Raw genomic sequence first — 23438 nt, forward strand, 5'->3', positions numbered from 1 at the left:
GTTTAGCTAGGATAAGGTTAAGTTTCCCCAGCAGTGGGGGGGAAGCTCTAGCCGGGTTATTCAATACCATGCTGACGTCATCTCCTGGCGCCCAAGCGCGGGAGCGCGGGAGAATCGGGGAGCGCGTGCATTTATGCTATCTCTCTGCTCTCACTGCTGTATCAGTACATATCTTGCTCTGTTCCTTGTTATTACTGTTACTGTTATTGTTGTTGTTTGTTTTGTTGCTGTTGCACTGTTGTATTAAACCTCTCCTTATCTCAGCCCCGGGGCTTTGTATTTCACTCCCTTTGTGGGGGAGGGGCAGCGGCTGCATGGTCTCAGACCCGGGCAGGGACTAAACCACCACACTGTACTATCCTCAGTCCTCATTCCCTACATCCTTTGGGCACTCAGGGAGTGAGTGTCCAAGCCCAGGGAAGGGCTCAGCACCATTTTCTGTGAATGTCTACATGCCTCTGGTGCCCATCTCCTTCCCCCTCAAGCAGAATCCTGAGCTCCCAGGCAGGAGCCCTCTCTCCCTCTGGTGCTCTCAGGCCGTGTCCTGAGACCCTGTTGAGTGCTCTAGAAAAGCACTGGCACTCATCCCTTTTCAGTTTCTCCTGGCATGTGGTTGTGCTGGGGTCTGCCCCCCTGTGGCTGGGGGCTCTCCATCCCTGGGGGTGTGAAGGTCTGGTCTCCCCCCAACTTGGTGCGCCAGTACTCAGGATTTGCACTTCCTCTGCACCAGCCTGAGCTTCATTCCCAGACAGTGACAAGGGTCCTTTTGTCATGCAGGATTTCACCCTTCTCTGTGAGAGGTGTTGCCCAAATTTGGCTCAGGTGTCACAGCCTTGCTCCTGGTGTCAGCAGGCTTTTAACACTGTTAGCTGCAGATCACTCTCCTGCTCTGATGCACAAGAAAACCAGCTTCCCAGCTTTTTGGTCTCTGGGCTGGGAGAGACTGGGGGAGGCCTCTGGACCTTCCCCACAAGGGGCTTAGTGCAGTGGGGGAACATGTGTGTCAGGATTCAGCCTGGGAAAGGTTCTGCCCTGCTCACATGGCCCTCACAAGCAGGACCCTGCTACAGGCACCTTGAAGAGCAGCACCTAACTTGGGCGTCCCTCTCTGGCCCCTACCATGATCCTTCTGCCTTCACTTCGTTCCTCCCTTGGAGGCCTGGCTGGCTGCTGCCTCCTCTTGGCTGCATCTTGGCCCTCACTGCACGTTTCCTGCTCTGCACTGCAGATCCCTTGCCTGCCTCACTAAATGGGTCCTGGTTCCACCCCTCTGTGCTACAGGCCCTCAGTCACTGGGAAGGACCCAGCCTTCTGTGCTCCTCCTCCAGCCTGCTTGTCTGTCATGGTTTGAGCCCAGAGGGAAACTGAGCACCACACAACCATTCACTCACCCCTTCCCCCCCAGCGCTGGGAAGGAGAAAATGAATCAAAAAGGCTCAGGAATCAAGATAAGGACAGAGAGGGATGGCTCACCCATTAAGGTCACAGGCAAAAGACAGACTCGTTAGGGAAAGAAAAAGAACACCACTTTAATTCAAGACACTAACAACAGTAACACTTAACAGACAGAAAGGGACAGTGAGAAGTGTTACCATATCTTAAAAAAGCACCACCCCTGCCCCTCCGTCTTCCTGGGTTCACTTTTTTCCCCCGATATCTCTACCTCCTCCCCTCAGTGGCACAGGGCAGGGGATGGGGGGTGCAGTCAGTCTGCCACTTCTCCCTGCAAAGGAGGGAGGGAAGCACTCTTCTGCATTCTTCCCCCTGCTCCACATGGCATCCCTCTCACAGGAGACAGTCATCCATAAACTTCCTCCATCATGAGTCCTCCCCACAAGATGCATTCTTCTCAAGATGCTCCGGCGTGGGTCACGGACTCGTGCTGCAGTCCTCCCAGTGTCAAACCACAACAGCGGGGGCGTCTTCTTCCCATAGGTACCTGGGGGTCCTCCACAGGCTGCAGGTAAATCTCTGCCTCCCCTGTGACTTCCATGGGTGGGGGGGGGGGTGGGGGGGTGGCCCTGCTGTCTCACCATGGGATATGGGGGGGTGAATCTCTGCTCCGGCACACCTCCTCTCCTTCCTCCTCCTTCCTTCCACTGACCTTGGAGTTTGCATAGCTGTCCTTGTCGTTACTCCTTCTCACCAGTCCCCCAACCCCCTCTCAGGTTCCTCTTCTTAAATACGTTATCGCAGAGGTGCAGCCACTGTCACTAATTGGCTCGGCCTTGGCCAGAGACAAGTCTGACTTGGAGTCGGGGGAGCTTTTGAGAAGCTTCTCACAGGGGACCACCACTGTAACCCCCTCCCCCGCTAGCAAAAAACCCCTCCACACAAACCCAGCACACCACCTCTCCATCATGTGCTTCTCTAAAGGAGCACAGAAGGGCACTGGACTTTTGTGTCCTGCCCTCTAACCTCTCATGTGTTTTCCTCTGTGTCCCCAGGGACCAGAAATGCCTTGTGAGCAGAAATGTTCACAGCAAAAATGAAGGTCCCAAGGGTCATCTACATTCAGTCCTTGTCAGGGGTAGGATTCAAACCAACCCCACCAAGAGACTTTGACCTTAAGCCAACACCTCTGACCTGCCCTTGGCTGGACTGCATGAGTGAACAACAGACCTTCTGAGGCCTCTCCTCGGGAGCACAGCAGTGTGTGTCCCGCTGGTGAGGTGTGAGATATGTGCTAGGTTTCCCAATGGCAAAGAGGTGTGGAAGGGCTGTTCCCTTCCCTTTCACAAAAGCAAAAACCGTTGAGACCAACCATCCATCCTCGCCCAAAGTGCCCTGGGCTGCCACTCCCTCCAGTAAGGACTTGACTCTTTCAGTGCAGGAGCAAAGGGGAACAAAGAGGCAGGCCTTTTACTATCTGCTTTGAAGGGACACCTCGGCCTTCTGGGCTGGAATTTTGCCCCTCAGTTTTCCACACCAGCATGGGTTTCTGTAGGCATTGCAGCTTGGTTGTGCCAGCAGTTTTCTTGTCCCAACAGTTTTGTTGTGCCTACAGATGTAGATTGTGACGGATGCACTTGACTCCTTAACCCAACTAGCCATAGTTTGCTACAGGCTCCAAAGGAGATAAAGACCTAAGCCATAATTGTGCCAAGAACTTTTCTAGTTCCAATCTGTTCTCTGGAAACCCACGAAGGAACAGAGTGGCACGGTGAGCATCGATGCACGTGAGCTTGGAACACTGATCACGCAATTAGCGCAGGAAGAGCGGGTGGCTTTTCCAAGCCTCATTTATCAAAGAACAAAGAAAGTTGTGCGTACAAGGAATCTCATGCATACCTTTTCCATGACATCTAATTTGGCTACAAGCCAACTACTTTATTCCATAAATAGGACAGCCTAAGTGAGCCTTCTTTGATCTCTCCCTGCTAAGCAAATTGCTGCCTGGCGGTGATCTCCCCTTGAGCTGGGACACCTCTGAAGCTTGCTCCCAAGGCAGAGAGACCTCTTACCAGCTGCTGAGCTTTGGTATTATACCATAACCTTGTATTATAGAACACTAAGATTCCGCATTGATAAATTTGATTCTGTATTGGTAACTTTGAATCATTGTTATGTCCTTTGTGCAGTAAGTAATAGAGTGAACGTTGCCATTGAACTTTGTTAAGTTGCACATTTGCAACATCATATTTCAATAAAACCACTTTTGCTGGTATCTTTGGTGGTGGTTCTTTAAGTGGTCTAAATCGACCATTTGCAACACAGAGTCACACATCATGGAGACAAAGAGGAGAAGTGTGAAGTTCCTGCACAGTTGCTCTTTTACAGTCTTAGAGGGTTGTCCTGGTTTTGTCTGGGACAGAGTTAATTTTCTTCCTAGTGGCTGGTACAGGGCTGTGTTTTGGATTTAGTGTGAGAATTATGTTGATAAGACACTGATGTTTTTGTTGTTGCTAAGTAGCACTTAGGATAAGTCAAGGATTTTTCAGTGCCCCATGCTCTGCCAGCAAGCAGGTGTACAAGAAGCTGGGAGGGAGCAGAGCCAGGACAGCTGACCCCAACTAGCCAAAGGGCTATTCCATACCACAGAACATCATGCGCAGTATAGAAATTGTGCGGGGAGTGGGCTGGGAGGGGAGGATTGCAGATTGCGTGTTAGTCAGCGGGTGGTGAGCAATTGCATTGTGCATCACTTACCTTTTCGTGGGTTTTCTTTCTCTCCCTTTCTGTTACATTCCTTTTCATCATTATCATTATAATTATCAATATTATTATTAAACTTTATTATTACTACTGTTGTTACTATTTTTTTTTTTTTTTAATGTATTAAAGTGTTCTTATGTCAACCCACGAGTTGTAGTTTTTTTCAATTGTCTTCCCCGTCCCACTGGGAAGGGGGATGAGTGAGCAAGCAGTTGTGTTGTGCTTAGTTGCTGGCTAGGGTTAAACTATAACAAGGGTTCACAGAGCTGGGGTGGGATACTGGGCAAGAGTGGAGTGATGTCGTGGATGTAAAGAAGCTCTTTAGAAACAAGGAGAAGGGAAGACAGAGGAGGGTGACTATGCTTCCTGCAAGGAACTTGCGACAGTGCACAGAGCTTTCCGATGGAGTGCCTGAGGAATCCTTCAAGAGCCCGTTTTCAGGATTGGAGGGGAGGCCACCTGGTAAAGAGGAGGCTAAGGAGCAGAATAATGAAGCTGGGAGCTCATGAGGGCCTTGAAGTTTAAAGATTCAAACTTCAAGAGGAGTTTGACTGGTTCAGGGTACTGTTAGGCAGGATCCTTTGTCAACTAGACTCACACGCAGACGCAAAATGGCCCTATGTTGTCTCTGGTGGTTGGCCAGGTGTCATGTCCCGCTCAGACGAGGGAGACAAGTGACCCAGATTCGCAAATCCCCAATGGAGCGGACAACAAGTCTCCAAGTCCAAACATTTATTAACTACCCACAATGTACTAATTGAACACACGATAATTGGCTAAGTATATAGCAAGTTGTGGAAAGCAATAGAATATGCCTTGCATTTTTTAATGGAAAAGGGAAAAGAGGGAGAGACAGAGAATGAGGAAATACAGATCAGCACTCTGGGTTTCTGTGCTGATCCCACCAGTGAGGGTTCCAGGAGGCAGCAGTTTTTTCGATGCCACCTGTCTTCTCCGCTTCACTGCACTCTCAGGGTCCCCCTCTTTCTTTCCCCCCCCTTGATTTATACGGACTTTCCTTGGGTCCGTCCCCTAGGTTGACCCACGTACCTACATATCCCATGTACAGGGAGGGGTAAGGTGTTTCATGGGATGCTGTAATTAGCATGATCATGTTAGCCTTCATTAGCATATTGAGGGGTGTTAACTTTAATATGCACTTCGTGGACAATGAATCAAAGGTCATTCAACGGACAGATGGCCCTTGAAATTTGTCCAGATGCACCAGAGCAGAGCCCTCCTGTCTCCACAGGGCTCCCTCCTCCAGCTACATATTGTGTTATGCGGGCAGCCTTATCAGCTTGGACCTCCACAGAATGCACCCTGTGACTCATAGTTTTGTCTTGCGACTATTTGAGGCATTTCTTTGATCAGCTTCAACTTTTGCTTTCTCAGGCTGTTTTTCTTAGTTTATCACAGGCCTGGTTTCTTGTCTCTCACACCAGGACCCTCTGGTGCCTCCTGTAGCCAACGCCCTCTGTGACCTCATCCTGAGGGGCACACACCCACACGTGGCTCCCAAGCCGCTTTACCCACTCGCTGCCTCAGCTGGCTTGATACTTGAGAGCAGTCACACACTGACTTGCATACCCTCACACGCTTCACTTGCTGGCAGCACATTATTTCCACTCACCCTGGTCTGTCCAGGTGCCGGCACCCCAGACAAGCAGTGCCGACGACCTCCGGTCCCACTCCAGTGACTGGCACCACTGAGACCGGAACCACGGCCACCTGTGGTTTGGCTCCAGTTGCTGGCCCCTAGACTTCCATACGCACACATGCACACAGATCAGAGAGCCCCTCACCAGGGAAAGTCGTTAGGAATAGAGCTTAAGAAGAAGACAGGACAGGCTGCACTGATCAGAAGCAGGGCACGTCCAGGCAAACATCCTGAACAGCAAGTAGTTCTTGAGGGACAGCCATGTTATCCCATCTTCCCTCTAGTTTCCTCACGTTTCTTCCTCCCAAGACCACCCTGAACCCTCCCTTCTCCCACCTCTGCTTCCTCCCACAAACACGCCATACCGAGTCTCGTGCTGTGCTGTGCTGCTCTTCCCCTGCACTCATCACAGTCTTCCAGTACCTAAAGGCAGCTACAAAGACGACGCACACTCCCTCTTAACAAAGAGCCACACGGAGAGAAGAGGGAGCAAGCGGGAGAGGTTTCGCCTTCATACAAGGAAGACATATTTTACAGTGAGAACAATCATTCACTACAACAACCTCCCCAGGGACGTGGCAGAATTCTGGTGACAGGAGGTTTTCAAGATGCAATTGGACAGGGCGCTAGATAATCTCATCTGGGCTCCCTTTCCTGCAAAACGTTGGGCTAGATGATCTTTGGGGGTCCCTATCAGTCGGGGCAATTCTATGATTCTGTGGCAATTCCGGCTCCCTTCATGCTTTATGTCGTGGCTTTCGAGGTGTGCCGATGAGTAATGGGGCTCCTTCCAGAAGAGCTGAAGAGCTCTCCCCCCTGCCAAGCTGGCCTTGTCTCCATTGTTATAGGCTGTCAGGGGCGAAACCCGGCAGCTATGGAAAAATCCGTAGCTGTAGCAAGGGAGGAACTCTCTTGGACAGTCCGCTGGTTGGGATTGGAGAAGAAGGGAGAATGAAACACGGCTCTCTAGCAAAGCTGTGATGCCCAGTGTCTTTAATGAGAAAATCAAAGGAAAATGGAAAAGGCGAGAGCTGAAGCAATGCATGTTGGAGGCCGAGAAAAGCTCAGAGAAGTGCTGCCATCGGAAGGAAAACTTCCACGCCAGGCATGCTTCCTGTGCAACTCCCCCTCAAGGCTCTGGCAGTCACGTATGCCCTAGATGCATTGCTACGGAAGGAAGGTGGAGGTGTTTGATGGGGAGCGTAAGGTAAAGCAGAGCAAGAGGGGGAAAGAGAGAGGCTTCCTTGGGAAGAGACGGAAGGTCGCTCCCTCGGGGCTGGCTCCTGGACTTTCCTCGAGGCCCCTGGTACTTCACCACGGGCAAGCGATCCACGGGCTTCAGCATAAGAGATTGCCCCGTCCCAGAGGCCCGCAGAGCCTGCGGCCCAGACCGGACCACCCAAAGCCGCCCAGCCCCAGGGAGCCCCCAGAAGCGATGGGCACACTGGCAGCGCTGAGGGAGCTCCCCACGGCAGCCGACGCGGTGGATCCCACGGCTGTGCTCTGAGGGAAGGAGCTGAGGACTGGGCCCGGCAGCGTCACCATCACTGGCGAGGGCTGGATCGCAACGCTGGAGTCGGCGCACCGGATGACGCAGGGCTCGTTGCAGCTGTTGGCAAGAGGGGTTGGGCCGCAGGTGGCTGGCAGGCACGGGCTGTAGCACGACATGTCTTGCAGAGGGAGGCGACCCTGCAAGACCGGGAGGGAGCAGAGGGCATTAGCTGTCGGGCCCTTTCAGACCCCCAGCTTGGCTCCTCCGAGAACAAACCAGTGGCTGGCCGCTCAGCGGATAGAGATTTGGGATGGGGTCTGCATTGGGTATTTGCTAGTAATTGAAGGGTGATCCGAGAGGGTCCGTCAAAACATAATGAAGCTTCCCCTGTCCAAGTCAAGCTCCCTCGCAGTCTATACCTCAGCTGGCCTTGCCACGCCCAGGCATGCCTGCCCCATGGAGGCCCTCTGCTACCTCCGGTGACTCCATTACCAAGGGGATGTCTGCAGGCTGTGAGGATATTTCACAACACTCCTTCTGCTCAGCCCTGGAAATTTGGTAGGGAAGGTGCCCCAGAGAGAGTCCTCAGTAAGCCCCCTCCCGCCGTGAGGAAATGGATGCCAGGTTTTCCAGACGGGTGGAGCGTAGCCTTGGTGCTGTGGCCTTGGTCAGGGAACGATTTTCTACTGCACACCAAGAGGCTCCCTCTTCCTGGCATCGGGCTCTGTACTTCCTGATCATCCATCAGCCCTTGTACAAGCATCAATTTGTTCACTCACAAATGGGTCTCCTTCTCCCTGCCCCCACCCTCAAGACCCCTCGTCTTGTCAGGTCAGGCTCCTCTCACCCACATCTTTCAGGAGGGGACATGTCTGAGTAAAACGCAACAGGGCTCCTGAAGACAGCAGCCACTACGGAAGAAGACGTCTATGGTGGGACTAGCTCTCCTGTGGAAGCTTCTCGTCATGCCAACAGTGCAAAAGGAGCATTGCTGAACTGCGGATACAGCCCTCTCCACAAAATCTGTCCTGCCAACCGAGGAGACAAGAGGCAAAATGAACTGACACTTACCAACTTCAGAGAGCAGGGGAAGGCACGAGGAGACGACAGAGGAGCTGGCAGTTGGGCATGCTTTTATACTGCGGCCCAGAGCCCCAGGGGAGCTGAAAAATGCCACAAACATGAAGCATGTTGAGAAACAGCAATTTGGACTTCTCACACCTATGCTGGTAGATGAAAGACATGCCTCCGTTGCCTGAAATGCGTGCCTCCCTTTTCATCCTGGGTAGCACTGACGTGATTTTGTTGATAGCAATTATGTTTCTTCCCCAGACCAACGCTCCTTTGAGGTCTCATTCCAGTAGCTGGTGAAGCCTTGCAGCAGATTCAGGCCATGAGTAGGTGATGTACACGTCCTGCCCTTCCTGGGGAACGTGGCCCCACTTAGATAGGAATTTTCCTGTGGGGTACACATGAAGGCCACTCAGAAGGGTCTCTCTTTGATGGCATGACACCGACCCTGAGCAACACCAGTGCCTGCCGCCTATGGAGTTGCTCGGAGCCCAGCCAAGCCTCTGCAGGATGGCTGTTCTACTGGGGGACAGAGAGAGGAGGAGACTCTGATCCCCAGAGTGTTTGGAAGGTCATGGTCAAACAAGGCCCTCCTGCACTCTGGACCAAAACCCCATTGTGTGCAGGGATGGGGACACGGAGGTCATTGCTGGAGTGTCTCAGGGTACTCGGTGGCAGACGTCTGCTCCCCTCGGGCCTCGGTGATGCACACCATGCAAAGGGGGCCCAGCAGTTCAGCTGTTGTCCTCAGTCAGGAAAGGCCAGTTCTCTGGGAACTGCAGAGCCCTTGCCTTGCCTGCCAGGACTTTACTCATTACTCTCCTGAGGAGAAACAACGGCCCTGGAGAGCGATGAAGGAGCCTGCTGACTCAGGCCTGAAAGCGAGCCATCACCAAGTGGACCTGTTTGCTCCGGCACAGTCTTCCCAAACAACACTCACCTTTGCATCATTGCCTGCTGGCTTGTTCAGGTCACTGACCCAGAGGGTCTGGCTTGTTTTCCCTGGCTCAGGGATGGATTGGCACATTCGGGGCCCTTTAATTGCAAGGTGGCACCAGCAGACCACCTTGGAGTCACCTGTGAGTCACCAAATAGTGCTGAGGCACTGCGAGAGACCTCAGCTCCACCTCGGTGCACATCATCCATGCACTGGCATCAGGGAATCCGGGGGAAATGGATTCAGACCTGCCCAGGACCCTAGGTGCAACCTCGTGTCCACGTTCCTGCAGAAATGCAGCTTTGTGTACAGTGTTGTCATGGCTGTTAGCATCTTGCCCAACCACTTGGTGACTCCTTGAAATCCTGGGTGAAATCCTCCTTGGTGAAATGGCAGCCAAGGGAAGGACAGCACGGACGTGCCCTGACGTTCCCACTCCCAGACGTTTCTGGAGCACGGTCCAAACCGAGGAAAGTTTCCGCCCGTAAGTGTCCAGGGCCTGGGGAGCCTGCTTCTTTGATGGACCGGTGTGACAGACCACCAGACTGAGGCTGCAGCCTCTGAGCGGCAGCAGATGGTGCTCCCTGCTACCCTACGAGACACAGAGGAGACCTTGCCTGTCCGGAGAGGTGTGGCGGGAGCTCAAAGGCCAGGCGTGTGTTGCCAGCCCTGAGAGCTGCCTGGAAAAAGCCTCTGCCTGCCCGTGCTGCTTGGGCAGATGGGCCACGCTCTCACCCGGGCGGCCGTACCGTTTGGGGAAAGGGTCTTAGAAGGGGGATGTTGTCTTCTCCTGCAAAACGTTGATGGCTCTGACTCACTTCTGCCGTCGCTTGCAGCAGGGCCATGCTCTGGGGCTGTTGTGCCATCCTGATGGGACGGGAGACCCAGTGCCACAGCTCACAGTGGAAACGTGCTCACTCCGGACAGGCAGAAACAGGTCCCAGCAGTCAGCATGGCACCAGGGTGGGTGGCAGCCACCCGTGCCTCTTCCAGGTGGAACTGGAAGTGCACTGACAAAACAGCCAGTGATGCTCCCTCCTGAAAGGCTCTGAGGCTCTCTGAGGAATTTGCGAGGCACTTGGTCCCCAGTGTGTCCTCAGCTGAAGAGCAGGGAAGTGGTTGCCTATATCTTCCAGCCCCCCAAAGCCCTGAGACTGGCCCTCAGAGACGTGGCCCATCCCCACAGAAGGGGCACGGGTTGCCCACAGCAAACTCTGCAGGGGAAGATGCCAGCAGGGACCATCCCTGAGGGAAACTCCCTGCATGGGACGCCCTGCCCTGTGGCTGCTCTGTTCCCGGCCGGTGCACTAATGTGCCGACGCGGAAGTCTCGGACACAACGTAGACTACCAATGTGATCAAGTTGATGCCACTTTATTAAAGGTTACACAGCAATTTATACTCTATCTCAAACTTCACGCGCCGCTATCTTATTGCTAATAGGCTAAAGCTGCTTGTTCACGCGCCCTTTTGCCCCCTATGATTGGTCCCGGTGTGGCGTCCACGCGATGCTCTCCCCCCAGGTAGACCCCGTGTTTTCGACATTCCAACATCTTTATCTCTTGGGAAGGAATGTAGTTTCTCAGGCCGTCTCGGCCTTGTTTTTGTCCTTGAACACAGCTGCAGCTTGTTGTTACAGTGAGGCCCCTCGGTTTGGATCGCTCATAATATGTCCGTTATTTTCCAGCCATTCCACACTAATGGATGAGCGCTCAAACTACTGATGAGCACCAGCAAATGCCAAAGGCCGCGGTGGGTAAGCAGAGAAGTTGGGTACAGCCCTGCTGCTCCCGCCTCTCTGCTCTGCCTTGTGGCAACTGAGAGGTCGTGCAAACAGGAGCAGGCGCCAGGACAGACACTCTGCTCCTCACGTAGCTTCCTTTGTCACCAGACAGGAGCATGACACAGCCCGTCACAGCTCTGCTACAACAGGCAGCGAGGGCCATCGCTGGGCTGCTCTCCTCCTTGGCCTGCCATCCTGCCTCCACTGCCAGATGCGGGAAGGCTGGGGAGGCATTCCTCTACCACATGAGGAGCCTGGCATTTGCTGTGCCCAAGCAAAGCTGAGGCAGCAGCAGAGGGCACGTGCATCCACCTGCCACAGCAGGCGCGTGGTAACACCTGAGGGCAGGAAGCGGACAGCACAGGCCCATCCTTGCTCCGCAACATGCCTTCTGCTTTGAACTGCAGCCACAAGAGCACTTGTCCTTTCCAGGGCTGGCAAGGTGACCGAAAGCAAAATGCACCCTCAGTCAAATGCCTATGAGTTTCCTCCTCAGCCCCTGTGACCTTGCGTCCTTGGGGCTGACTACCCACTTTGAGAATGAGAATTCTGAGAAGGAGAAACAGTCACACCGGGCCTTAGCTCATTGCTGAGCCCTCCCATGGCCGTGCAAGGCCTTGTGTTTCTCAGGGTCAGCCTCAGCCCTTCAACAGGAGACCCACGTGAGTGGCCTTCATCACGAGTGCTCCACGCCTGAAGCCCAGACTGAGAGTGGTACTCACGTTCCCCAGCAAGGATGTGCACAACCCACACACAAGGCCTGGAGCTACTGAAACCCTTCCCTGGGAAGTGGCATGGGACCTCAAATGACCGTTGCTTTGAGGAGCCAGCAACTAATGCATCACTGTGCTCTCACCCAATAGGGAAACACAGGCCGGGCCTTTCAGATGAAAGGGACAAGTTCTTCATCTGTGGGCTGTGCTTTGCAAGCCTCAAATTGCTGTTTGTTAACGTGCTTCACAAAGAAGGTGTGTTCCAGGTCTCCCGAGGCGCTGGCTCACCATATAAAAAGCCCGGGCCACTCCAAGCCCTTCCATCCACGTCTCTTCCCTTGCTCTCCACATTGAACCTGGTAAGTCTGAACTCACTGCTTCTCTTCGTGCTGGCAGGATTTCTGTCAACGGGACTGCTTCCCTTCTGTGCGGGGTCCTTCTGATACGTGGTCCAGGCTTGAAAATACACTGTGCTTCCCTCTTCTGGGAGGTGAGCTGGCGAGGGAAGAGGGAAAGCTTTCTTCCCTCCTGAGAGGGAGTCATTTGGGCTCTTTTGTAGCAGTGGCTCTGCTGAAATCTGAGGCTGCACGACCAGTACCGTCCAAGGGGTCACCAGGTGCTTCCTCCCCCATGCATGGCACAGCGACCGGCCTTGGTCACTCTTGGCATGCAAAGGAACTTCCCAGGGAGATGTGGCCCTGGCCAGCCACTGGTTTGTTCTCGGAGGAGCCAAGCTGGGGGTCTGAAAGGGCCCGACAGCTAATGCCCTCTGCTCCCTCCCGGTCTTGCAGGGTCGCCTCCCTCTGCAAGACATGTCGTGCTACAGCCCGTGCCTGCCAGCCACCTGCGGCCCAACCCCTCTTGCCAACAGCTGCAACGAGCCCTGCGTCATCCGGTGCGCCGACTCCAGCGTTGCGATCCAGCCCTCGCCAGTGATGGTGACGCTGCCGGGCCCAGTCCTCAGCTCCTTCCCTCAGAGCACAGCCGTGGGATCCACCGCGTCGGCTGCCGTGGGGAGCTCCCTCAGCGCTGCCAGTGTGCCCATCGCTTCTGGGGGCTCCCTGGGGCTGGGCGGCTTTGGGTGGTCCGGTCTGGGCCGCGGGCTCTGCGGGCCTCTGGGACGGGGCAATCTCTTATGCTGAAGCCCGTGGATCGCTTGCCCGTGGTGAAGTACCAGGGGCCTCGAGGAAAGTCCAGGAACCAACCCCGAGGGAGCGACCTTCCGTCTCTTCCCAAGGAAGCCTCTCTCTTTCCCCCTCTTGCTCTGCTTTACCTTACGCTCCCCATCAAACACCTCCACCTTCCTTCCGTAGCAATGCATCTAGGGCATACGTGACTGCCAGAGCCTTGAGGGGGAGTTGCACAGGAAGCATGCCTGGCATGGAGGTTTTCCTTCCGATGGCAGCACTTCTCTGAGCTTTTCTCGGCCTCCAACATGCATTGCTTCAGCTCTCGCCTTTTCCATTTTCCTTTGATTTTCTCATTAAAGACACTGGGCATCACAGCTTTGCTAGAGAGCCGTGTTTCATTCTCCCTTCTTCTCCAATCCCAACCAGCGGACTGTCCAAGAGAGTTCCTCCCTTGCTACAGCTACGGATTTTTCCATAGCTGCCGGGTTTCGCCCCTGACAGCCTATAACAATGGAGACAAGGCCAGCTTGGCAGGGGGGAGAGCTCTTCAGCTCTTCTGGAAGGAGCCCCATTACTCATCGGCACACCTCGAAAGCCACAGCACAAAGCATGGAGGGAGCCCGAATTTTCTGTTGGATGTCCCTGTGCTGCATTGATTACAGCAGAGACTCAACAGGCTGCTGCATTAATGAGAGGCAGTGGTGGCCCTGGCTGCTTTGTTAGAAAAGCCTTTGTTAAGAACCCAGAAAGCGAATCCCAGGAATTTTTCACATCTGCCTCGTGCAGTGCCAGCGCTCTGGCGAAGGAGCTTGGCAGAGCATTGCGTTTCCCAGGCCATTGCTCCCTGCTGCCATGGGCTCCTGACGCGGAGGCAACACTGAATCTGCCAGTCTCTCCTTGTTCAAATATCTCCACAATTACAGGCCCATGGGGTGGGCTGGGGCTGGAGAAACTATTCAGAGTGACCAGGGTGCAAGCGGCTCTGGTGCCAGCCCCCAAGGCTGTGCACTGCTCCCCTTCCTCAAGGACGGGAATTAAGCAGGTGGAGGAGAAAGAGGCTCCCAGGGCCCTGCCTTTGGTGTCCATCCCACGGTGCACAATCCCATGCCCACCTTTCTGTTATCCACCAGGGGCAGCGAGGCTGGCTTCTGCACCATTTCCCCCAGCCCAGGGTCTGACCTTCAATGTACAGAGAGGTGTGGGCTCAGGGGACCAGCGCAGCGGTTTACGCTCTCTGCAGCACCGCAGCTCTGGCAGGTGAAAAGGGGAGTTGTGTGCAGTGGGGACGGTGCCGCTCAGCTCCCTCATCGTTCCTGACTGTTAGCTGTGCTGGGAGAGAAGCAGCCTGTGATGAGAGCCTGGGTGAGCACCAGGGGGAACAGCACAGAGAAGCCACGGCCAAGCCTGAGGCACATGCTCTGTCCTGGTGAAAAGTCCAGCAGTCAAGTGTGAGGGACTCCTGTCCGTAGGAGCTGGTGGTATGCTTCCAGAACGTGAGGGCAAGGTGGCTGGTGACAATTTAGCCTCAAAGTCAGGCTCAACTCCTTTGCGGGCACTGAGCCACGCCTGGGTCACTGTCCCGTGTTCCTTCCCAGGAAGGAGTGTGGAGCTCTGCTCTCCAGACATTTGCTGATGTGAATGCTGGGACCTGTTTCCCAGAGGTCCCCAGAGCTCAGCCCAGCTCTCGGGACAGTGGACCAGTCCCAAGAGGCACAAGCTGGAGGCTGCCTTTTTCTCTCCCACGGCAAACAGTGTAAGAAGGTGTAAGCGTTAGGAGCAGGGGCAGGAGCTGGGGCTGGAGCAGGAACAAGAGCAGCAGGAGCAGGAGCAGCAAGATCAGGAGCAGTGGCAGTGCCAGCGGCAGCAGCGGCAGGAGCAGCAGCAGCATGCGGACGAGGTGGCCGAGTGGTGAAGGCGATGGACTGCTAATCCATTGTGCTCTGCACGCGTGGGTTCGAATCCCATCCTCGTCGGTCAGCCCAACAGTGGCCAAAGTTGCTGAGTGTGAGGAGCTTGACGTGTGCCCCCCAAGCTTCTGTTTTGAGATGAGAGCTGACTGAACAGAAATAGCAAGGTTTTGAAGTGGCTCAGCACGGACACACTTCAACCTCTTCTGTCTCCGCATAGGCGAGAGGAACCGGAAGGGATAGAAGGAAGAGCCGGGGAACTCACAGGACCGTCAGCCTCCCCTCAGTCCCTGGGAAGATGATGGAGCAAAACATCCTGGAAGTAGTTTCCAAACCTAGTGTCGTGGTTTAAACCCGGCCGGCAGCCAGGCACCACGCAGCCATTCAGTCACCCTCCCCTGCCCAGGGCATGGGGGAGAGAATTGGAGGGGTAGACGTAGGGAGACTTGTAGGTTTAATAATTGAAAAAAAAGAGACTACTACTACCGATATTATGAAATACAAACAGGTAATGCGCAATCCGATTGCTCACCACCCGCCAACTGATACCCGGCCCGTCTTGGCTGGGTTCGGCTTGACTGCAGACTTCACTCTCTGCGCTTTTCCCTGCTTCCCACGTGCCGCCCATCACTGCTCACCCTGTCGGCTCCCATGGTCGCAATCCCAAAAGCGAGAGAGAACCCTCCTCCTTCCCAGCCGCCCCTCCTTTACATACTGAGCAAGGCATCACATGATATGGAACACTCCATTTACCGATCCGGGTCCAGCATTCTGGCTGTGCTCCCCCCCAAGCTCAAGAAAAATTAACTCTGTCCCAGCCAAAACCAGGACAGTCTCCACCTCTTATTCCATACCATTTGCATTATGCTCAGGTTCCCAATACGTTCTAAAGTAATCACCATCCCTTTCCCTGGTCCCAGGTGTCTACACACAGATATCACTCTCTTAGTCTATGGGCCATCCTTCCAAAATGTGTACTGAGTTCATTTAGTTCATAACTTTGGGTTCCATTTGTCATGACAGTCTTTTAAGGCTGGAGGGATGAGGCGGATTTGGCTCAGTCAGTGGAGCGCGTGACTTTGGATGTGGCAGGAGGATGGCACGTAGTCTCTGCTACAGTTGGAGCTCACTGTTGATGTGTCTGGCGCGGGCCATGCTCACAGTCTACGTGCGGGTCGATCTCAAGGATGTTGCTGGGCACCAGCTGCTGAAATCTGTCCTGACTCTACCAAAGTTCATCTCTTTTTTTCATTAATGTGATGCCATCAGTTCAGTATGTATCAACCATAGCGATGACGCTATGCAATAACTGGGTTATTCGACAGTTAACATCGTACAGTTCAATTCATTGTCTGTTTTCACATAAAATCCAATCCCCTTGAGGCGCACATCGGACTTGCCCGTCCTTCCACATTAGCCACCGTGTGCACCCAGGTCCTTGGGCAAAACTAATCCCACGCATGGGTTTACCTTTACCCGAAGCAGGAATAACCCAGACTGTCTGCCCCAGCATGTTTTTAATGCGCACTGCAGAGACCTTATCCCCATCTACAGTACGAAGAAGGTTTGACTGAGCAGGGCCAGACTGGTTGGCAGATCCTCTAGTATTGACTAACCAGGTGCATTTCGCTAAGTGCATGTACCAGTGTTTGAAAGTTCCACCACCCATTGTTCTCTGTAGTTTTTAGCAACCCATTGCACCGCTCAGTTTTCCCAGAGGCTGGTGCAGGAGAGGGGCTGTGATACACCCACTCAATGCCATGTCCTTTGGCCTAAGCGTCTATGAGATTATTTTGGAAATGAGTCCCATTATCTGATTCAATTCTCTCTGGGGTGCCATGCCACCACAAGACTTGCTTCTCAAGGCCTAAAATAGTGTTCCGGGCAGTGGCGTGGGGCACAGCACACGTTTACAACCATCCGGTGGCTGCTTCCACCACTGTGAGCACATAGCCTTTGCCATGCTGAGTTTGTGTGAGTGGGATATAATCAATCTGCCAGGCCAACCCGTATTTAGATTTTAACCATCGTCCTCCATGCCAAAGGGGTTTTAACCGTTTGGCTTGCTTGATTGCACACGTCTCACATCCATGGACGGATAACCTGTGCAGTGGTGTCCGTGGTTAAGTCCACCTCTCGGTCACGAGTCCATCTATACGTTGCATCCCTTCCCTGAGGGCCTGAGGAGTCATGGGCCTGGCGAGCCATAAATTTTTCATCCTTACGTTGCCCGTCCAGATCCACTTGAGCCACCTTAATCTTAGCAGCTTGATCCACCTGTTGCTCTTTCTGATGTTCTTCAGTGGCCTGGCTCTTGGGTACATGAGCACCTACACGACGTACTTTCACAACCAAGTTCTCTACCCGAGCAGCAATATCTCGTAGTGGGTCTCCAGAAACCCTCAAAGCCTAAGAAAGCTAGCGTTTCCTTTGGTTTGTCTGCGGGGACATAACTGCTATTTTATCAGTCAACTCCATTGGAATCTGACAATGTCCATCTTGCCATTTTATTCCTAAAAACTGAATCTCCTGTGCAGGTCCCTTGATCTTACCCCGCTTTATGACAAAACCAGCTCTCAGAAGGATTTGGACTATTTTCTCTCCTTTCTCAAAAACTTCTCCTGCTGTATTACCCCATTACAATGATGTCATCAAGGCATCGCAGGTGTTCCAGGGCTTCAACCTCTTCCAGTGCAGGCTGGATCAGTCCACAGCAAATGGTGGGGCTGTGATTCCGCCCCTGGGGCAGCTGACTGGCAGGTGCATTGGACACCCCTCCAGGTGAAAGCAAACTGTGGCCTGCACTATGCTGACAGAGGGATGGAGAAGAATGCTTTAGCAATATCAGTCGTGGCCTATGCTTGGCTGCCTTCGACTCTAGTTCGTATTGAAGCTCTAGCATGTCCGGCATGGCAACGCTCAGCGGTGGCGTGACTTCGTTCAGGCCACGATAGTCTACTGTCAGTCTCCACTCTCCATTAGACTTTCACACTGGCCCTATGGGGCTGTTAGAGGGGGGGAGAGAGTCTTGTTGATCACTCCTCGTCTCTCTAGGTTATGGACAGGAATTACGGAGTCTCGGCTGGTGCGATATTGTTGTCGGTGCACTGTTGTAGTAGCGATTGGCACCCGTTGTTCTTCAACCCTCAGCAATCCCACAACAGAGGGGTCCTCTGAGAGACCCGGCAACGCAGACAGCTGTTTGACTTCCTCTGTCTCCAAGGCAGCTATACCAAAAGCCCACCGATTGGGTCCTTAAAATACCCTGTCCTGAGATAATCTATACCAAGAATGCATGGCGCTTCTGGGACGGTCACGATGGGGTGCTTTTGCCACTCATTCGCAGTTAGGCTCACCTCGGCCTCCAACACAGTCAGCTGTTGAGACCCCTCTTGAAATACCAATGGTTTCTGCCCCTTTAAAATGGGATGGCATCAGGGTGCGTTGGGCACCAGTGTCCACTAGAGCCTTATACTGCTGTGGGTGGAATGTGCCAAGCCATCGAATCCACACAGGCCAATAAACTCGATTGTTCCTGTCCTCCACGTGGCTGGAGGTAGGGTCCCTCTAACGTTGGTCATAGTATCCACTATCGACGAATGGGTTAGAGCTGCAGCAGGAGCAGGAACAGGAGCAGCAAGAGCAGGAGCAGCGGCAGAACCAGTGGCAGCAGCAGTGGCAGGAGCAGCAGCAAGAGCAGGACAAGCAGCAGCAGGAGCGGTGGCAGCGGCAGCCAAGTGCTCCAGCAGGGTCAGCTTGAGCTGGTTGCTTAGGACATCGTCCAGCTGGGTTTTGAGTATCTCCAAGGATGGAGACTCCACAACCTCTCTGGGCAGCCTGGTCTGCTGTTTGACCCCCCTCTTGGTAAGGAAGTGTTTTCTTGCCTTGAGCTGGGACTTCATGTGTTTCAATTTGTGCCCACTCCCACTCGTGCTGCCAGTTGGTACTTCTGAGAAGTGATTACGGCTCCCTCTTCATTCCCTTCCATCAGGTATGGGAAGAATCCCAGCTCTCACAGCCTCCCCTCAAATTTCAGACACACCAAGCCCTTAACCAGTTTTGTGACAAAGCAGGGAAGACCTGTGTGGAGGCAGGAGTAGCCAGCAGCTAGCCATGCCACCAAGAGATGTGCTGTATCGCGTGGTCAGGAGCGACTTGGCAGGGGTCAGAGGACAGGAATGATCCTGCGTGGTTATGAAAGACACAGAGGTGGCCGGAGCCTCTTCCTGCCCACACGACCACCCCTCTCTTACACACACTTGCACTTCTGCCTCTCTGGCCACCTGCCTCCCTTTCCCAATCCCTGGACATCTCCTTGGGATATCTCTTCCCCACGACCATGGACACCTTGATCTCCCCACCCTGCTCTCCTCTGGGTGCACTTCCCAGTACTTTTGCACTTCCAAGGATGCCTTGTGGTTGCTGGAGTTCAGCACCTGTGAGCAGCGTACCTGGACGTGGCTGCATGGAAGCAAGATGCGAGGAGAAGAGCCTGGGGTTTGGCCAAGGGGCTCAGAGATCAGAATGCTGCTGACCCCACCCCTCTACCCAACCCCCCGCCAGCCTCACGTATCCCTAAGACCTGGGAGGCAGGTAAAGGGGACCACTGCCGCCATTGACAGCCCAGTTGGGTCTGAATCCGGGGGGAGAGTCTGTGGGAGATGAGAAAGGGGCTGCCTGCTGTGGAGAGGTCAGCTTCTTCATAGGCACCGTAATCTCACCTGCATTCATCTCACCCCAGCCTCAGAGAAGAGAAGCAGAGCAGAACTCTTCCTCATCGACAGGCGAGCTTGGCGGTTTGGAGAGCCCAGAAGGATCCCTTTCTGTTCAGTGGCTGCTGAACCCAGGAGCCCAGCAGAGCTCAGGCTCAGGCTGCCACAGCTCCATGGCCCCTGGCCCAGCCATCAGCGAGGCTGAGCATGCCTCCCAGGAGGCACACACACACAAATCCATGTGTACGACACATATAACACATGGCCGACCACACCGATCAACCCAGGCAGGAACACACAGCACTCAACAGAGGGCACCGAGAGCCTCGTCCAGGTCCCTTTCTGGCTGATCACGATGAAGGACTGTGAGTGGGACAATATTACACACATGTACAACGTGGATCACTCCAGCAGCTGGACTGAGACACCCCGTCCACCCTGTAGCTGGTCCCTGGCTCCGGTGGGCCTGGTGGTGTGGTTTCACTCCAGGCGGCAAGTAAACACCACGCAGCCGCTCACTCACTGCCCGCACCGGTGCGATGGGGGAGTGGATCGGAAGGGTAAAAGTCCTGGGTCGAGATAAAGACAGATTAATAGATAAAGCAAAAGCCGCGCACGCAAGAAGAACAAAGCAAGGAATTCATTCACTCCTTGCATCGACAGGCAGGTATCTATCTCCAGGAGAGCAGGCCTCCATCATGGTTACTTGGGAAGACAAACGCCATAACTCCAAACATCTCCTCCATTCCTTCTTCTTCCCACAGATTTATGTGCTGAGCGTGACGTCATATGGTATGGAATATCCCTTTGGTCAGTTGGGGTCAGCTGTCCCGGTTGTGACCCCGGCCATCTTTTTGTGCAGCCCCAAGCCTACTGGCTGGTGGGCTGGTGTGAGAGGCAGAAAAGGCCTGGACTCTGTGTAAGCACTGCTCGGCAACGACAACAACACCTCTCTATTATCAACACCGTTTTCAGCACAAATCCCAAACGCAGCCCCATACCAGCTACTATGAAGAAAATTACCTCTATGCCCAAACCAGCACACCTTGACACCCTGGTCATTCTGGCAGCCAGCTCCTCCGGTTCTCTTGGCCCCAGAGACATGCACGCAGACACGAAATGGCCTTATGATGTCTCTGGTGGTTGGCCAGGACCCTCTGGTGCCTCCTGTAGCCAACGCCCTCTGTGACCTCATCCTGAGGGGCACACACCCACACGTGGCTCCCAAGCCGCTTTACCCACTCGCTGCCTCAGCTGGCTTGATACTTGAGAGCAGTCACACACTGACTTGCATACCCTCACACGCTTCACTTGCTGGCAGCACATTATTTCCACTCACCCTGGTCTGTCCAGGTGCCGGCACCCCAGACAAGCAGTGCCGACGACCTCCGGTCCCACTCCAGTGACTGGCACCACTGAGACCGGAACCACGGCCACCTGTGGTTTGGCTCCAGTTGCTGGCCCCTAGACTTCCATACGCACACATGCACACAGATCAGAGAGCCCCTCACCAGGGAAAGTCGTTAGGAATAGAGCTTAAGAAGAAGACAGGACAGGCTGCACTGATCAGAAGCAGGGCACGTCCAGGCAAACATCCTGAACAGCAAGTAGTTCTTGAGGGACAGCCATGTTATCCCATCTTCCCTCTAGTTTCCTCACGTTTCTTCCTCCCAAGACCACCCTGAACCCTCCCTTCTCCCACCTCTGCTTCCTCCCACAAACACGCCATACCGAGTCTCGTGCTGTGCTGTGCTGCTCTTCCCCTGCACTCATCACAGTCTTCCAGTACCTAAAGGCAGCTACAAAGACGACGCACACTCCCTCTTAACAAAGAGCCACACGGAGAGAAGAGGGAGCAAGCGGGAGAGGTTTCGCCTTCATACAAGGAAGACATATTTTACAGTGAGAACAATCATTCACTACAACAACCTCCCCAGGGACGTGGCAGAATTCTGGTGACAGGAGGTTTTCAAGATGCAATTGGACAGGGCGCTAGATAATCTCATCTGGGCTCCCTTTCCTGCAAAACGTTGGGCTAGATGATCTTTGGGGGTCCCTATCAGTCGGGGCAATTCTATGATTCTGTGGCAATTCCGGCTCCCTTCATGCTTTATGTCGTGGCTTTCGAGGTGTGCCGATGAGTAATGGGGCTCCTTCCAGAAGAGCTGAAGAGCTCTCCCCCCTGCCAAGCTGGCCTTGTCTCCATTGTTATAGGCTGTCAGGGGCGAAACCCGGCAGCTATGGAAAAATCCGTAGCTGTAGCAAGGGAGGAACTCTCTTGGACAGTCCGCTGGTTGGGATTGGAGAAGAAGGGAGAATGAAACACGGCTCTCTAGCAAAGCTGTGATGCCCAGTGTCTTTAATGAGAAAATCAAAGGAAAATGGAAAAGGCGAGAGCTGAAGCAATGCATGTTGGAGGCCGAGAAAAGCTCAGAGAAGTGCTGCCATCGGAAGGAAAACTTCCACGCCAGGCATGCTTCCTGTGCAACTCCCCCTCAAGGCTCTGGCAGTCACGTATGCCCTAGATGCATTGCTACGGAAGGAAGGTGGAGGTGTTTGATGGGGAGCGTAAGGTAAAGCAGAGCAAGAGGGGGAAAGAGAGAGGCTTCCTTGGGAAGAGACGGAAGGTCGCTCCCTCGGGGCTGGCTCCTGGACTTTCCTCGAGGCCCCTGGTACTTCACCACGGGCAAGCGATCCACGGGCTTCAGCATAAGAGATTGCCCCGTCCCAGAGGCCCGCAGAGCCCGCGGCCCAGACCGGACCACCCAAAGCCGCCCAGCCCCAGGGAGCCCCCAGAAGCGATGGGCACACTGGCAGCGCTGAGGGAGCTCCCCACGGCAGCCGACGCGGTGGATCCCACGGCTGTGCTCTGAGGGAAGGAGCTGAGGACTGGGCCCGGCAGCGTCACCATCACTGGCGAGGGCTGGATCGCAACGCTGGAGTCGGCGCACCGGATGACGCAGGGCTCGTTGCAGCTGTTGGCAAGAGGGGTTGGGCCGCAGGTGGCTGGCAGGCACGGGCTGTAGCACGACATGTCTTGCAGAGGGAGGCGACCCTGCAAGACCGGGAGGGAGCAGAGGGCATTAGCTGTCGGGCCCTTTCAGACCCCCAGCTTGGCTCCTCCGAGAACAAACCAGTGGCTGGCCGCTCAGCGGATAGAGATTTGGGATGGGGTCTGCATTGGGTATTTGCTAGTAATTGAAGGGTGATCCGAGAGGGTCCGTCAAAACATAATGAAGCTTCCCCTGTCCAAGTCAAGCTCCCTCGCAGTCTATACCTCAGCTGGCCTTGCCACGCCCAGGCATGCCTGCCCCATGGAGGCCCTCTGCTACCTCCGGTGACTCCATTACCAAGGGGATGTCTGCAGGCTGTGAGGATATTTCACAACACTCCTTCTGCTCAGCCCTGGAAATTTGGTAGGGAAGGTGCCCCAGAGAGAGTCCTCAGTAAGCCCCCTCCCGCCGTGAGGAAATGGATGCCAGGTTTTCCAGACGGGTGGAGCGTAGCCTTGGTGCTGTGGCCTTGGTCAGGGAACGATTTTCTACTGCACACCAAGAGGCTCCCTCTTCCTGGCATCGGGCTCTGTACTTCCTGATCATCCATCAGCCCTTGTACAAGCATCAATTTGTTCACTCACAAATGGGTCTCCTTCTCCCTGCCCCCACCCTCAAGACCCCTCGTCTTGTCAGGTCAGGCTCCTCTCACCCACATCTTTCAGGAGGGGACATGTCTGAGTAAAACGCAACAGGGCTCCTGAAGACAGCAGCCACTACGGAAGAAGACGTCTATGGTGGGACTAGCTCTCCTGTGGAAGCTTCTCGTCATGCCAACAGTGCAAAAGGAGCATTGCTGAACTGCGGATACAGCCCTCTCCACAAA

General features: G+C 54.3%; 3 protein-coding genes and 1 non-coding gene across 4 annotated transcripts; 2 read left to right on the top strand and 2 right to left on the bottom strand.

Annotated features, from left to right (window-relative positions):
- Positions 1 to 7153: 7153 nt before the first annotated feature.
- Positions 7154 to 7483, bottom strand: LOC141952090 (beta-keratin-related protein-like). The gene has a single exon (XM_074889127.1). It carries the CDS (start codon positions 7481 to 7483, stop codon positions 7154 to 7156), a length of 330 nt encoding a protein of 109 aa, XP_074745228.1.
- Positions 7484 to 12622: 5139 nt separating this feature from the next.
- On the top strand, positions 12623 to 12952 carry LOC141952165 (beta-keratin-related protein-like). Its single transcript, XM_074889282.1, has one exon. It carries the CDS (start codon positions 12623 to 12625, stop codon positions 12950 to 12952), a length of 330 nt encoding a protein of 109 aa, XP_074745383.1.
- A 1879-nt stretch (positions 12953 to 14831) lies between these two features.
- On the top strand, positions 14832 to 14913 carry TRNAS-GCU (transfer RNA serine (anticodon GCU)). Its single transcript has one exon. It is a non-coding gene; the product is annotated as a tRNA-Ser (tRNA).
- Positions 14914 to 22263: 7350 nt separating this feature from the next.
- LOC141952204 (beta-keratin-related protein-like) lies at positions 22264 to 22593 on the bottom strand. The gene has a single exon (XM_074889385.1). It carries the CDS (start codon positions 22591 to 22593, stop codon positions 22264 to 22266), a length of 330 nt encoding a protein of 109 aa, XP_074745486.1.
- Positions 22594 to 23438: the final 845 nt, after the last annotated feature.

The sequence above is a fragment of the Strix uralensis genome, chromosome 19 (genome assembly GCF_047716275.1).
Source record: "Strix uralensis isolate ZFMK-TIS-50842 chromosome 19, bStrUra1, whole genome shotgun sequence".
Classification (NCBI taxonomy): domain Eukaryota; kingdom Metazoa; phylum Chordata; class Aves; order Strigiformes; family Strigidae; genus Strix; species Strix uralensis.

Coding starts and splice junctions, on each gene's coding strand:
- LOC141952090 (XM_074889127.1), bottom strand. CDS start 7,483: ATGTCGTGCTACAGCCCGTGCCTGCCAGCCACCTGCGGCCCAACCCCT.
- LOC141952165 (XM_074889282.1), top strand. CDS start 12,623: ATGTCGTGCTACAGCCCGTGCCTGCCAGCCACCTGCGGCCCAACCCCT.
- LOC141952204 (XM_074889385.1), bottom strand. CDS start 22,593: ATGTCGTGCTACAGCCCGTGCCTGCCAGCCACCTGCGGCCCAACCCCT.